Below are 12949 nucleotides of genomic sequence, written 5' to 3' on the forward strand. Positions count from 1 at the left end.
GGAACTAGCAAATGCCTTTTTTGCCTCAGTCTTTACTGCTCAGACTGGCCCTCAGGAATTTCAGATCTTGGATGTAAGAGAAGAAGGCTGGAAAAAGGAAGACCTTTCCTTGGTCGTAGAGGGTTGGTTTAGAGATCAGCTAGACAGACTTAACACCCATAAATCCATGGGCTCTGATGGAATGCACCCATGGGTGCTGAGGGAGCTGGCAGACGTTGCTAAGCTACACTCCATCATCTTTGAAAAATCATGGAGACAGGAGAGGTGCCTGATGACTGGAGGAAAGCCGATGCTACTCTCATCTTTAAAAAGGGCAAGAAGAAAACTACCAGCCAGTTGGCCTCACTTCTATCCCTAGAAAGGTGATGGAATAGATCATTGTGGAGGTCACCACCAATCAGGTAGAAGAAAAGAAGGTCATCAAGAGTCATTACCATGGATTTGCCAAGAGGAAAATCATGCTTGACCAATCTGATAGCCCTCTGTGATGGTATGGAAGGATGGGTTGATGAGGGGAGAGCAGTGCAATGTTGCCTACTTCAGCTTCAGCAAGGCTTTTCGCACTGTCTCCCCTAGGGTAAGCTCAGGAGATGTGGTTTAGATGAATGGACAGTGAAGTGGATCAAGAACTGGCTGAATGGCAGAGCTCAGAGGCTCAGGATCAGTGGAGTAGAATCTAGCTGGAGGCCTGTAGTCAGTGGCACTCCCCAGGAATCAATGCTGGGTCCAGTCTTATTCAACTTGCTTATCAATGACCTGGATAAAGGGATAGAATGTACTCTCGGCAAGACGCTGATATGAATCTGGGGGGAGTGGCTGATACACCTGAAGGCTGTGCTGCCATTCAGTGGGACCTGGGTAGGCAAGAAAGGCAAGTTTAGGGTCCTGCACCTGGGCAGGAATAACCCCAAGTACCAGGACAGGCTCGGGCCAACTGCTGGAAAGCAGCTCTGCAGAGAAGGACTTGGAAGTCTTGGGGGATGATAAATTGAGTATGAGCCAGCAGTGTGCCCCTGTGGCCAGAAGGGCTAATTGTTATCCTGGGTTGCATTGGGAAGAGTATGGCCAACAGGTCGAGGGAGGTAGTCTTCCCCCTCTTCCAGGCCCTAGCGAGGCTACATCTGGAGTACTGTGTTCAATTCTGGTCTCCACAGTTCATGAAAGACAAGGGGCTACTGGAGAGGGTCCAGTGGAGGGCCACAAAAATGATCAGATGTCTGGAGCATCTCTCTTATGAGGAGAGACTGTGGGAGCTGGGTTTGTTTAGTCCAGAGAAGACTTGAGAGGGGATCTCACTAATGCACATAAATATTTCAAAGGCAGAGCCAAGAGGATGGTGCCAGACCCTTTTCAGTGGCGCCCAGCAGTAGGATGAGGAGCAATGGCCATAAGCTGAAACACAACAAGGTCCACCTCAATATAAGGAAGAACTTTCATGGAGGGTGGCAGAGGACTCTAACAGGTTGTCCAGGGAGGTCACATAGTCTACCTCTCCGGACATACTAAAAACCCACCTGGAGGCATTCCTGTGTCACCTGCTGTAGGTGACCCTGCCTTGGCAGGGAGGTTGGATTGGATGATCTCCAGGTCTCTTCCAACTCTAACTATTTTGTGATTCCGTGATTAAGAAGTAAGTTATTACTTCAGAGATGGAAACAGCTACAAGTTTTTGGGCCATTCACTCCAAGCAAGACATTGGAGATGCTGGAGTGTGTCCAGAGGTCAACAAGGCTCGTGAAGGGTCAGGAGCAGAAGTCCTTTGAGAAGTGGCTGAGAGAGCACCAAACTTCTTTAAAGTAGTAATTCAGATATAAAATGTCAGTGAAAAACATGCCAGCACATCATCATGGAGAATACCATAGCCTTCTTTGCAGAGGCTATGCAGTATCAGTTCAAGCTGTAAGAACAGTTTTCATCAGCTGAATAATTGGGGATTTTTGGACCACAAGCTGTATCAACAGCAGAAATGAATATATAACAGATTAAAGATGTTTGATTGCCTTAGATCTCTTCAGGCCTCTCTGCGTGTAGGTCTTACTTCCTTTCTTGGTGTTACATAACTTATTTTCAGCATTTACCGAAAATAGGACTCAACAAAGATACAGTGGCTGTTTGTTGTTTTGTGTTTTTTTTTTAAAGTCCAACCAATAGATAAATAAAGCTGAAAATAAATATTTTCTACCTTCCTTTGTCATCCTTTGTTGAGTATCGAAACCATTTGACAGGAGTATAAATTAATCTCACCCATATATCAGACATGGCCCTATCTGAAAGGGAGCAAGTGAAAAAAACCCACAAAACCAAACCAAATAAATGGAGAAAAGGCTGAAAAGGCTGAAAGACAAGGACAATAGGGTAAGCATTGCTGTTTTCTACTGGAGAAATAAGAAAAGAGGGGCAGCACAGACCACAACTCTGAAATGGATTTAGGATCTCAATGAGATGTCTCTGATCAGGGTTGAAAACACATTATTAGAGTTAAATGTAGTAAAAAATCACTTCCTCTGAATGAATAAATCCAAGTCTGTTGCATACATAAGGAGATAACTTGAGTAAAGACTGTTTCTCATACAGAGCCAATTTTCTGCCTAGATAAAAAATCATATGGTAATATAGTGGGATAATGAATATATTGCGTCAATGAATATACTGCACCAAAGTCTGGGGTTAATCCTCCCCCATTTATATTACACCATATCTGGATTTATGCTTCATACTTCTAAATTCTGACTTTTGCTCCTAAAAGTTAGTATGCCTAATGCAGACAGTGTTAAGCCAGTGGTAGTCCAGGCCAATGAAAAGCTGAAGAAAGATTATTCCAGACATAGATCAAAACTGCTAGGAACAGCAAGTTCAGAAATGCCCCAGAAAAGGTCTCAATGGATTTGCCTTTCAGATGGTGACACCAGGGATATCAACAGTTCCACTCATTTGATAACATGGAGATGGAACTGCTCCTTCTCCCCTCCAAATTCAAAGTCAATCTGGGAGCAAATAAATGTGCCTGTGAACTTGACTGTCTTTGTGAACATTGAGAGACATCTGTTGAGGAATCCTTAAGTTTTAAAAGTGCTGGTGAAGACAAACAGCAAGTTGGCTGTTCAGAGAAAACACAATATTGTTTCCTACCCTGAACCACAAAGGTGCTGGTGTTGAAGAAGCAGGGGACTATGACATTTTCAATCTTTCAGCATGGGAGAAATTGAAAATCCTACTTTTAGACATTGCATGAAGGGACCTCTACATGTTAGAGATGGATATGAGTATCTCCCAAAGGGTATTTACTTATTTGTAAACACATTCCTTGACCATAGCTCAAATTTGGCCCAGTGAAGTGGAAATGGGCAGAGGCAAGAAACACCAACTCTATGCAGTACTCATCCAACTTTACATGCTTATAGAATCATATAATTGTTTAGATTGCAAAAGACCCTTAAGATCATTGAGTCCAACTGTGAACCTTGCACTGGCAAGCCCACCGGGATCAGGATTGCACATGAATTCTTTCATCTCATCGCCACTCAGAAAATCACTTATCACTTTTTTCTAGATCTTTTTTTCCCCCAGTTTTTTAAAAATGTCGCACACACGAACTGCAGTATGGCAAGCATGATCTTTCTTTGGTTTTGTGAAAACGTGTAGAAACAGCGAGACCCTGAGGCTTCAGAAACAATAGGCTAGAAGCCGGTGCTTGCCAAGAGCCCTGCCAGCTGGCTGGTGAGCACACTGCCAGCTGCAGGGACGAGCCAAATGAGCCTTAGTCATAGCCCATGGGAGTATGTCCTGCACACTCACTACTGTGGCAATCCCTCAGCAACTGTAACTGATAGCCAACCCCCCAACTCTGCTTCCCAACCAACAGTTTTGTTTCCTAATAGTAATGGTGGTATTTGCCCCTAGTTTTGCATTTATCACAGAATCACAGAATCAACCAGGTTGGAAAAGACCTCTGACTGAGATCATTGAGTTCCAACCTATGTAGTCATATAGTAATTTTGTATCACTGACTAGAGATGTAAGGAGCTTGGGTTTGTAATTTCAGAGAAAAGTAACTCTGAGAAGTGCCCGTGAGTATTAGGTGTCATGCATATTTCAGAGAGCAGGAAACCAGTTCTTTCCCTAACCTACAAACATATGCTGAACAAAGAGGCTCTGGGAATAGATCACATGGATACAATAAGGCCATGCAAACTTTGCTTTCTCACTGCTAAACTTTCAAATCTCAGTCCACTGACATGAAACTAATTAATATCGGAAACTAAATCCCTAGGGATTGAGCCATCCAGTTTATTTAAATATATACTTTACACAGCAGCCAAATTAAGTGTGACAGCTTGTTTACTATGGATTCCTGCCCTATGGGAGCTTTCAGACACAGTACATTAAGAAAGACAGCAAAATAACAAGTCGTGAAACAAATGGCATTAAATACTGGTATAGCTCATGCTTATTTTTGTGGTATGTAAAAACCAAAGGTTGTACAGATTTATTGGTCAAATTTTAAACACTAATATAAAGAAGTTAAGCAGGTAGATGGTACCAAAAATACAACTATTCCGACAGCCACCCTCTGCTTATTAATGCCACCTATTATTTAGCTGCCACCATGTAAGAACCTGATGTCAAGTTCAATTTGACTGCTTTGTATGTGCACCTCAGATGAATAATCTGTATACTTTAAACACAGCACTCTCTCCTTCGATTATCAAAACTTCCTTGATTTCCTCTTGTAATTTAATTCCCCAAATCAAAATTTAATGCTTTTGTTAAGTAATTTACACGAAATCTAAAATAAAATAAATAAATGTTTTGAAGCCTATAATTAAGAGTAAAGACCAGCAGTACCACGGCTGCCTAAGCTAACTCTATCAGAGAGCCATTTTTAGTATTCTAGAAACCTCTGCCACCACACAACAACGTATAGAAGACACTTTTCCAAACTAACCTCTTGATCTGTGAAGATCTCAATGAAGTTCTGGAAGGAGAAGGACCCTGACTGAAGAATAAGTTCTCCCGTGTTTTCAAAGCACTGTCCAGTGAGAACAAGGAGCTTGTGCCTCGCAGCATCTGTGATCATTAAGCGCACCTAGAGTGAAGGAAAAAAATACATCAATAATGGGATTTACTATGTGTTTCTGCATTCCACTGAGAGCATACAGTTTATTTCCCCTAATTTAAAACCGTTGTCTGGAGCAGGACTGTCAAAACATTATCAAGTATAGTGCTGTTTACAAAAGACAATGAGAAAGGTGAAAAAGGGAAAAAAGGAAGGACTAGATGCAATTAAAAAGAAGGTCTGAAGAAAGGACTAGATGCAATTAAAAAGAAGGTCTGAAAAATAAACCAAACTAATGACATGTAAAAAAGAGCAAGGAGCAGAATAGAATACATTTTGATTGAAAAAATAATTTTTTTCAATGAACAAACATATTAATAGTATAACTATTGGTATACTTCAATAGTTTTGTATCAGGACAAACTTGGTAAACTATTTAAAAGCAGATGCTTGTTACTTTACTTGACCCTACTACAGCTACTAATCATTCTTGTTTACTACCCCCAGAGGGAGATTTACTTGCATGCTAAGAGAAATCCGTATATTCAGTATACTTCTATTGGCTGAACTAAACTGAAGAACAGAACTAAATAAAACCTATGTAAGATTCTGTACTGTTGAATAAATATTGTGCAAATACTTCAAAAGTATTTACGGAAAACTGAAAAATCAATTCAGCCTATGGTCAGGTACGAATTTCAAGTGCACTAATTCCTCTGTTAAGGAGGAATTAAACTAAATTAAATTAAATTAAATTATTAAATGAATAGTGATTCTAGAACAAGGCTATCCACCTATTAAACTAAATGAGCAAATGAGCAGAGTCCATCTGGGACAAATCCACATGATGTTGCATCCAAGCTCCATCTCCTTGGAGATGACACAATCACCTCATCTCTCCTTGCAAGACATTCTTTCAATTTTTTTTTATTGATTGTTAAGCAATCAGTTGTTCTAAAAAACTCCTGTTAACGCCTGGGAGGCTGAGCCAGGAAGGCTTAACCTGAATCTCTGCTGAACAACTCACATTTTCAGTACAAGTAGAAAAGAGACACTGGAGAGTTTACATCTAAAATAATATCCCAACTCTACCATGTTTTCATTGTTATTTTACTAAATACGTGACCCTGATGCTGAGCAGCAAAAAGTTCCTTTAATTAAATGTAGGACTAATGCTGGTCTCTCACTGATTGAACTAACTATAATACTGAAATATCCTTGATGGATTAAATAGATTGAGTGTATCTATTTCTATTTTAGACAAAAATATAGACAAGTGCAGCCATCTGTCTGATGTGCATTGCTCAAATTTTCTCTGTTTTAGCTGTATTAAAACAATATCAGAACTGGCTTCCTCTTCTATGTTTTCTGTTGTTGCTGGCAGCAGTACTCATCACTCTGCCAACTTTGGTGTAAACTCACCAGGTTTTGCAACAGCAAAACTGTTTCCTGACTTGTGAATTACTATACGTGACTGTCACATAATTTCCCTTCAACCTATTTTATTAACTGATGATAAAATACATTCTGCAGAGCTAGCAAAGAAAAAAAAAGTAAATAAATGCTTGCAGATTACAGAGCATAATGTATCATACACATGGAAGACCTTAAAGATACACATAAATTCTGTGTCTGGGTACAAGCAAGGTTTCCTGAAGGACTAGCAGAAATTTGTCTCCTGATTTCAAGACCACTCAATTTCATAAAAAATACTGCAAGGTGATGATTTTGTTCAGTTGAACTGTTGGTTAAATTCCCAAATTGTTTGAAGGAAGTGCACAAGCAAGAGGTAGCCTCAGTCCAAATGGAGGTAAAGACAGAGTGTATACAGAGATGGGCACACGAGCAGATCAGTGTTTTCCCAGACTTATGGTAGGCACAGGAGCAACAGAGAAGGGACTTCCTAAGAAGGAAGTAAATACTCATGGGCATTTCAGAAACTTGTTTTCTTTGGGAAACTTCAAACACAATCTCTCTCCCTTTGGGCCTCTCTCTTCTGGGAGTTATTTTGGCATTTGACAGAATATGACAGGAGCTTCAGGCAGAACCTTGCTTGGACTGCCACTAGGTATGGCTAATAGCAGCCAGAATAAGAGGAATATCATATTTCTTTCTGTTTTTTATTTTATTTTGTTTGGGGCTTTGTTGTTGTTGTGATGGTGGTGGTTTTTTGTTTGATTTGGGGTTTGGTTGGTTGATTGGTTGGTTTGGTTTGTTTTTTTCTGAATGGTTTCAATTTCCTCTTTTGGTGAAGTTAGAGCTTCACAGTATATCACTGTCTCCCCAGATACAACTTGGAAATCTCTTGATATGTGAAACTAAGTTTTCTATTTGCCATAGTGGGCAGAGCATGTCTACTCCAACCTCTGATTTAATTCTTCCACCTCTTTCTTATTGTCTCTTTCTGGATTGTGTCCAGTCAGAGCCTTGCTTAGCTAGCCAGCTTCAAATCTCAGCTTGTAACTTCTGACTGTGACCAGTTTGGCAAGATGAACACAAAGAAAAGATTGGCTCCCACAGTCTAGTGAGATGAAATTAACAGTAATGTAGCCAAACATCTTCCAGAACCAAAGGAGTAAGGCCAGGGTTCAGAAGTCATTAATGGGCCTCAAATCATGTTCTTCCATGTGGTCATCCATCAAAGGAATGACAGGCACTAGAGAAAGAATAGCATTTCCCAGCTTTTGGCAGTTTTTTAGCCCTTCTACTCCTCTGCGCATGCACACGCATTATAGCTTTATAGTCTGAATAAATGTATTGAGTGCTGCTACCCAGGTGACACCCTTGTTCTTACCAACCACCTCTAGTGGTTTGTAACAGATTTTCATGCGTGGTTTTTTGGTGAATGAGTTGCCTTTAACTAAGATGACTTTTAAACTTTTACAACTTCAGAAATTTCATTTGTTTTGGACTCTTTTCTTCTGTTTGCACTTAACATTACTTAAAGTTGGTAACAAAACAGATTTTTTACCATGTACCACAAGCTTCATTTCCCAACAGAAATTATATTGTGGCAGTGCTTCCCAGCACAGGCCAGCAATGAAATTATCCCTATTATTTCAACCTTCAGTTTCACTAGCTAAATATACCAGTTTTGTCTTTGAGCTACACAATCAGTTCTTTGATTCTACCGAGTTCATAAGGAATTGGCAGTCTTCTTGTGGGCACTCTCCAGAGTCCATTAATCATGCCACATGGTTTTTGAAGGACAGATAGATCAACCTAGAGTCACTACCACATAGTTGGTAATTCCTCTCAAAGACCCAAATTTGTCCCTGGGCACCTTCAGGCACTTTCTTCATATGTAAAATTGGCATCCAGAGCTAACAAACAATGGAGAAGCAGAAGAAAATCAGATGTACTTTCACCAGAGCTGCCTCCGCTGCATCAAGAAGAGAGTTTGGTGCATTAGAAGAAAAAGAATGCTGGGATCAGAAGCATGTTTCTCTCCTATGCCTCTGACCATCTGTCAGGAGTCTGGGAACCCAGAGAAAAAAATCCAGGGAATAAATCCAGGGATGCCTGATGTTTTTCATATTTGCTCCTAATATGCCCTTTCATTCACAGTTAGGACCTGCTCAAAGTCTGCTACAGCTCTGAAAGACAGTATTGGAATTTGTCAGTCACTAAGCTGGAAGGCAGTGACTGATTCTCTATAATCATCTAACTATGTCTGCTTAAATGCTCTCATCATGTCCACTTAATGGACCCTGTATGAGATGTCCAGTGAAATATTTCTGACTTACCTCAGTACTAACTGCTTCATCTGAGGGATTGATGAGGACTACAGTCTCTAAGATATCACTTCTGTGGTGAAGAATCTTCTGACCTGCAAGCACAGAGAGAAAGAAAAAGGTAAGAAATTAAATTCAACCATCATGGTGTAAGCAAAGTTTCCTGTGGGGATGGTTGGACACTTGCTGCGCTGTCCTGCTTTGTCTTCCTCCTGCTTACAAAAACTGTAGCAAGCGATGTCAGGCAACAAGAGTGAAAGGCATACAAATAGCATCCAGATACTGATTTAATAAAGTCTGTGCAAGTTTGGAGGAGCCTCGCAACCCACTGCCTTTCATACTTAGTCTGTCTCTGTAGTTAGTAGTGATACTCATCTGACTGGGAGCGGATGCCAGAAAAACACAACAGGACTGTTGATTTTTTTTTTCCTTTCATTAATTGGCAAGTTCTTATCAGACTCTCTTTCTGTGAGAACTGCAGTGAGATTAATTAGAAGCCATATTGTCATTCAGAAATCCAGACTGGCAATTAGTCTAAAAAACCAGAAGAGCTGTCCCTTCTGAGCAAACTGCTTGGCTGCTTGGTGCAATATTAAACAATTAAAATAATTAATTGGGCTTAAAAGGGAGTATGAGGGACACAGAATAAGTTACTTATCTGCCAACTTAGAAAAACTCCCCTGTCAAGAGATGTAAATTAACGAGGCTGAGGATAGTCAGGCTGAAAGGAGCTCTGCATGCCTGAGGGCATCGTCTGAGAGGATGGGCAGACAGCCATTCCCACACTGCCCCCGGCTCGGGCAGGCTCAGTGCTGCCCCCACCCCTGCCCCAAGCAGACTCAACCCTGCTGCCGCGAACTCTACCCATCCCAGTGATGCTCTCCTCCTCGCTGACCTGCCTGCACCCCTCCTGCCTTCCTCCTCCTTGCCCTCCGAGTTCCCACTGTGCTGAGTCTGTCACTGTCGCTTTGGAGAATCTCTACATTTATAAGCATGCAAGTTTACAATCAAACGGCAGAAAGTGAAGGAAAAGAGAAAAAAACCCACAGTGTTTTCAAGTAAAATGTGAGATGGGGTTGGACTCTATTCTCTTGTGCATGACAGTGCCTAGAGACTCAGACTAATTAGTTTAAAGAAAGCTAGTTTTCTTATTTCCTTTTTGCTATAGTTCCTCAAAAGAAGGAGACAGACTATATATTACAAAAGGGGAGGAGGGCAGGTCTCTTTCTCTCAGGAACATCCAGTTCTGGCATTACCCTTTGCAATTCAATTTATTTTTATAGCTTTGCTTCCTGTTTAACAGGAATGCACATCCAGATGGCTCTGCTACTGCAGGCTCCTTCAGAAGATGCTCTATGGTCTGATATTTCAGTTGTTCTTCAGATTTCCCTTAAATTAAGATATTAGGTGGAGTTTATTGAATCTAGTTTATTGAATCATCACCCTTTAGCTGACACAGAAATTTCTTGCTTAACAGTTGGTGACACTGAGCACAAACTTTGCTTCAGGCCAGACTAAGACTGATATATCATTAGACATTAACACATTAAACACAGGTAGAAAAGAAATGCAATTAGCCACATACTAAGTTAGACAAAGATGTACAGTGTCCACCTGACTCAAAGAACACACTCTGGATTTAACTGAAGCTGCTCCAGGTCAGGTATCTGTAGCTGGAAGGGATTTGATCTGAGCAGTTACAACTCCTGCTGACCAACACCAGTGGTGGTTACTTACATCCTATGTTCCCACGGGCCAGACACCCAGCTTTAGTGCTTGTGTGGGTTCATGGGCCTTGAGACTGATTTCCAGAGGCAACCCTGTTGGTCTGCACCACGTACACAGTGCCTGTTCAGAGATGTATCCGTGACTGTCTCCCTTTTCAACTCCTTGGCATCAACATGTGTTACTGCTTACCATACAGGGTGGGGACCCAGCACTGGCACGGAGTGAGTCACTACAAGGGCTCCCATCCCACAGAACACCTGCGAAGTTTGCAGCTATTTGCTGATATTGGTAACATGGTCCCATGTCGCTGCTTGGGAAGTAAAAAAAAAAAAAAAAGACTTTTTAAAACTATTTGCAATTTTGTAAGAGCAACACAGGCTTGCTGCCCAGGTTGATACCCTGAGATGCTCAGCTGGAATGAAGGAAAGTCTCCCACGGGAACAGTTTTATCAGACAGAAATTAATTATCACAGCGTGGGAGCAGAAAGCTCAGCAAGAGCATGTCACAAATTGGCAAGAGACTGTAACTTACTAAATTACAGATGGAGTGGGAGAATCTGAGACTTACATGGAAGATCTGGGATTGCTTTAACTCTACTGGATTTTTGCAGCCCCTCTCTGTGCATGTGATAGATCATTTTTGTGATGAGATAGAGGAAGAAAGGAAGGAACTTTCAGGTCGCACAGAAGTGGTTAAGTGGAGAGATTTTACCTGCTTATAGTTTCTGGGAAGCAAGTCAAAGCCCTATCTTTGGGGCTTTATATCTTTCATATATAAATATTATTTATGTTTGGAAGAAATCATCTTTTGATTTTATTAAGTAAAGCTTCCAATTAATACCCTATATGAGTAAAGAGTCTTGTCAGCTGTTTGATTCAGAACCAGGAGAGAAGTAAACAGCAAGTGACAATTGCTTAAAGGGTGACTTCCGCATGTATCATCCCATTTCCTATGGCCATAGGATGCTATTGATCCCCTACTCAGCCAAATATCAATGCAATTTCATTTTAGGATTATTGAGATGGGGATGGTGTCAGTAATACTTCCTAGAAGTGACTGAACAGAATTCTTAACTTACACAGTTGATCTTTTCTGGCCAGTTAAGCAGCGTGAACATGAGGCCCATTTTCTACTACGTTAAATTCGTGCAAACACAAAATGCAAATGAATGGCAAGGGAAAGAAACCAAATCCTCTTTCAGGTCTTGTTTAACCAAGAATCACTACTGACACACTTTTACTGGGCATGCCTGTGCTGCCTCAGCCCATGGATTTGCATGCTGTAGGCAACGAGTTACTGAACAGACGGGTTCCCATCAGCTTCTCCTGCCACTCCAGGTGAACCTCAACACTCACTTGCTCCCCATCACAATATTCCCACACAAAGTAAACGCAGAGGAAGGAGGTAAATCTCTCCTGCAGTGATTCTTGGCAGAAGGGGGGAAGGTATTCCTTCTCTCTGAAGATGGTAACTGTTTGACACCTGAGGTGGCATTCAAACACATCTCTTTGGCAACTTTAAACATCTCTTGTTTTTCATTGTAAAGAACTTGAAAGCATTATTTCACCACCAGAATACATGACTGCTGTGTCACTAGCTGCTGTGTTACATCAGTCACCGTGTTGGGTGGTATTAACAGATGGATGGTACAGCCTGCAAGGCTGGCTAATGAAACTTCCCACAAGTCATGAATAAGCAATGAACTGTCTGCAGCTAGAAACTTCCAGTGTTCTGCACCTCTAAGTAACTCCAATATGCAGTCCCCCCAGCTGCCTCCGTCTTGTGGAGGACAGTGAGGAGAGAACACTGAGGGGAGAAAAATCCTCCAAAATGAACCATAAAATATCCATTCCTGGAGTTCTTTTTTAAAGTCTGAGAAGATACTTTTAGCAGACAAATACACTCACTGAAGAAAAGACATTTTCCCAATAGGGCAATGCTGCATTTGAGAGCAGAGACACATAAACTTTTCCCACATTTCTAGGCAGAAAAAGCTTGGTGTATTTTAATTCCTATTCAGGACAATACCTTCTTTATTGATGTCCACATGTAGTATCACCTTCAAAGCTTTCGTCTTTTTTGCCTTTACATTCATGGTAAGCAAGAGTTGGATGACTGAAAAATATTATTAACTAAATAGTTTTGTATTTATTAGTGCATAGGTGGCTTGGAAGAGAAGTGGGAGAAGAGAGGAGGGGTTTTACTCTGCATTTCTGTGCACCCCTGAGCCAAAGGTCAAGGCATGCGCAAATCAGACATTCTTTTACATTCAATTAAATTGGTAGAAGAAAATACACCTTCAGCAAAAACAGAAGTAATAAATAGCCTACAGAATACAACAAAGGTCTTCACCACTGAACAAGAGGTCATATGGAGCATGATCTTTGGGCTGCCAAGCCTCTGAAAGATAGTACTGGGGCTTGTCAATCA

General features: G+C 41.1%; 1 protein-coding gene across 1 annotated transcript in view; it reads right to left on the minus strand.

Annotated features, from left to right (window-relative positions):
* MAP1B (microtubule associated protein 1B) overlaps positions 1-12949 on the minus strand; it is a 69681-nt gene that overhangs the window by 11188 nt on the left and 45544 nt on the right. The window contains exons 3-4 of the mRNA XM_017808219.1: positions 8803-8885; positions 4946-5086 (exon numbers count right to left, since the gene is read on the minus strand). Of these exons, the coding sequence (XP_017663708.1) occupies positions 4946-5086; positions 8803-8885 (224 nt within the window). The remainder of the gene's footprint in view (positions 1-4945; positions 5087-8802; positions 8886-12949) is intronic.

This window comes from Lepidothrix coronata, unplaced genomic scaffold (assembly GCF_001604755.1).
Source record: "Lepidothrix coronata isolate B3197 unplaced genomic scaffold, Lepidothrix_coronata-1.0 Scaffold22, whole genome shotgun sequence".
NCBI classification, from domain to species: Eukaryota; Metazoa; Chordata; class Aves; order Passeriformes; family Pipridae; genus Lepidothrix; species Lepidothrix coronata.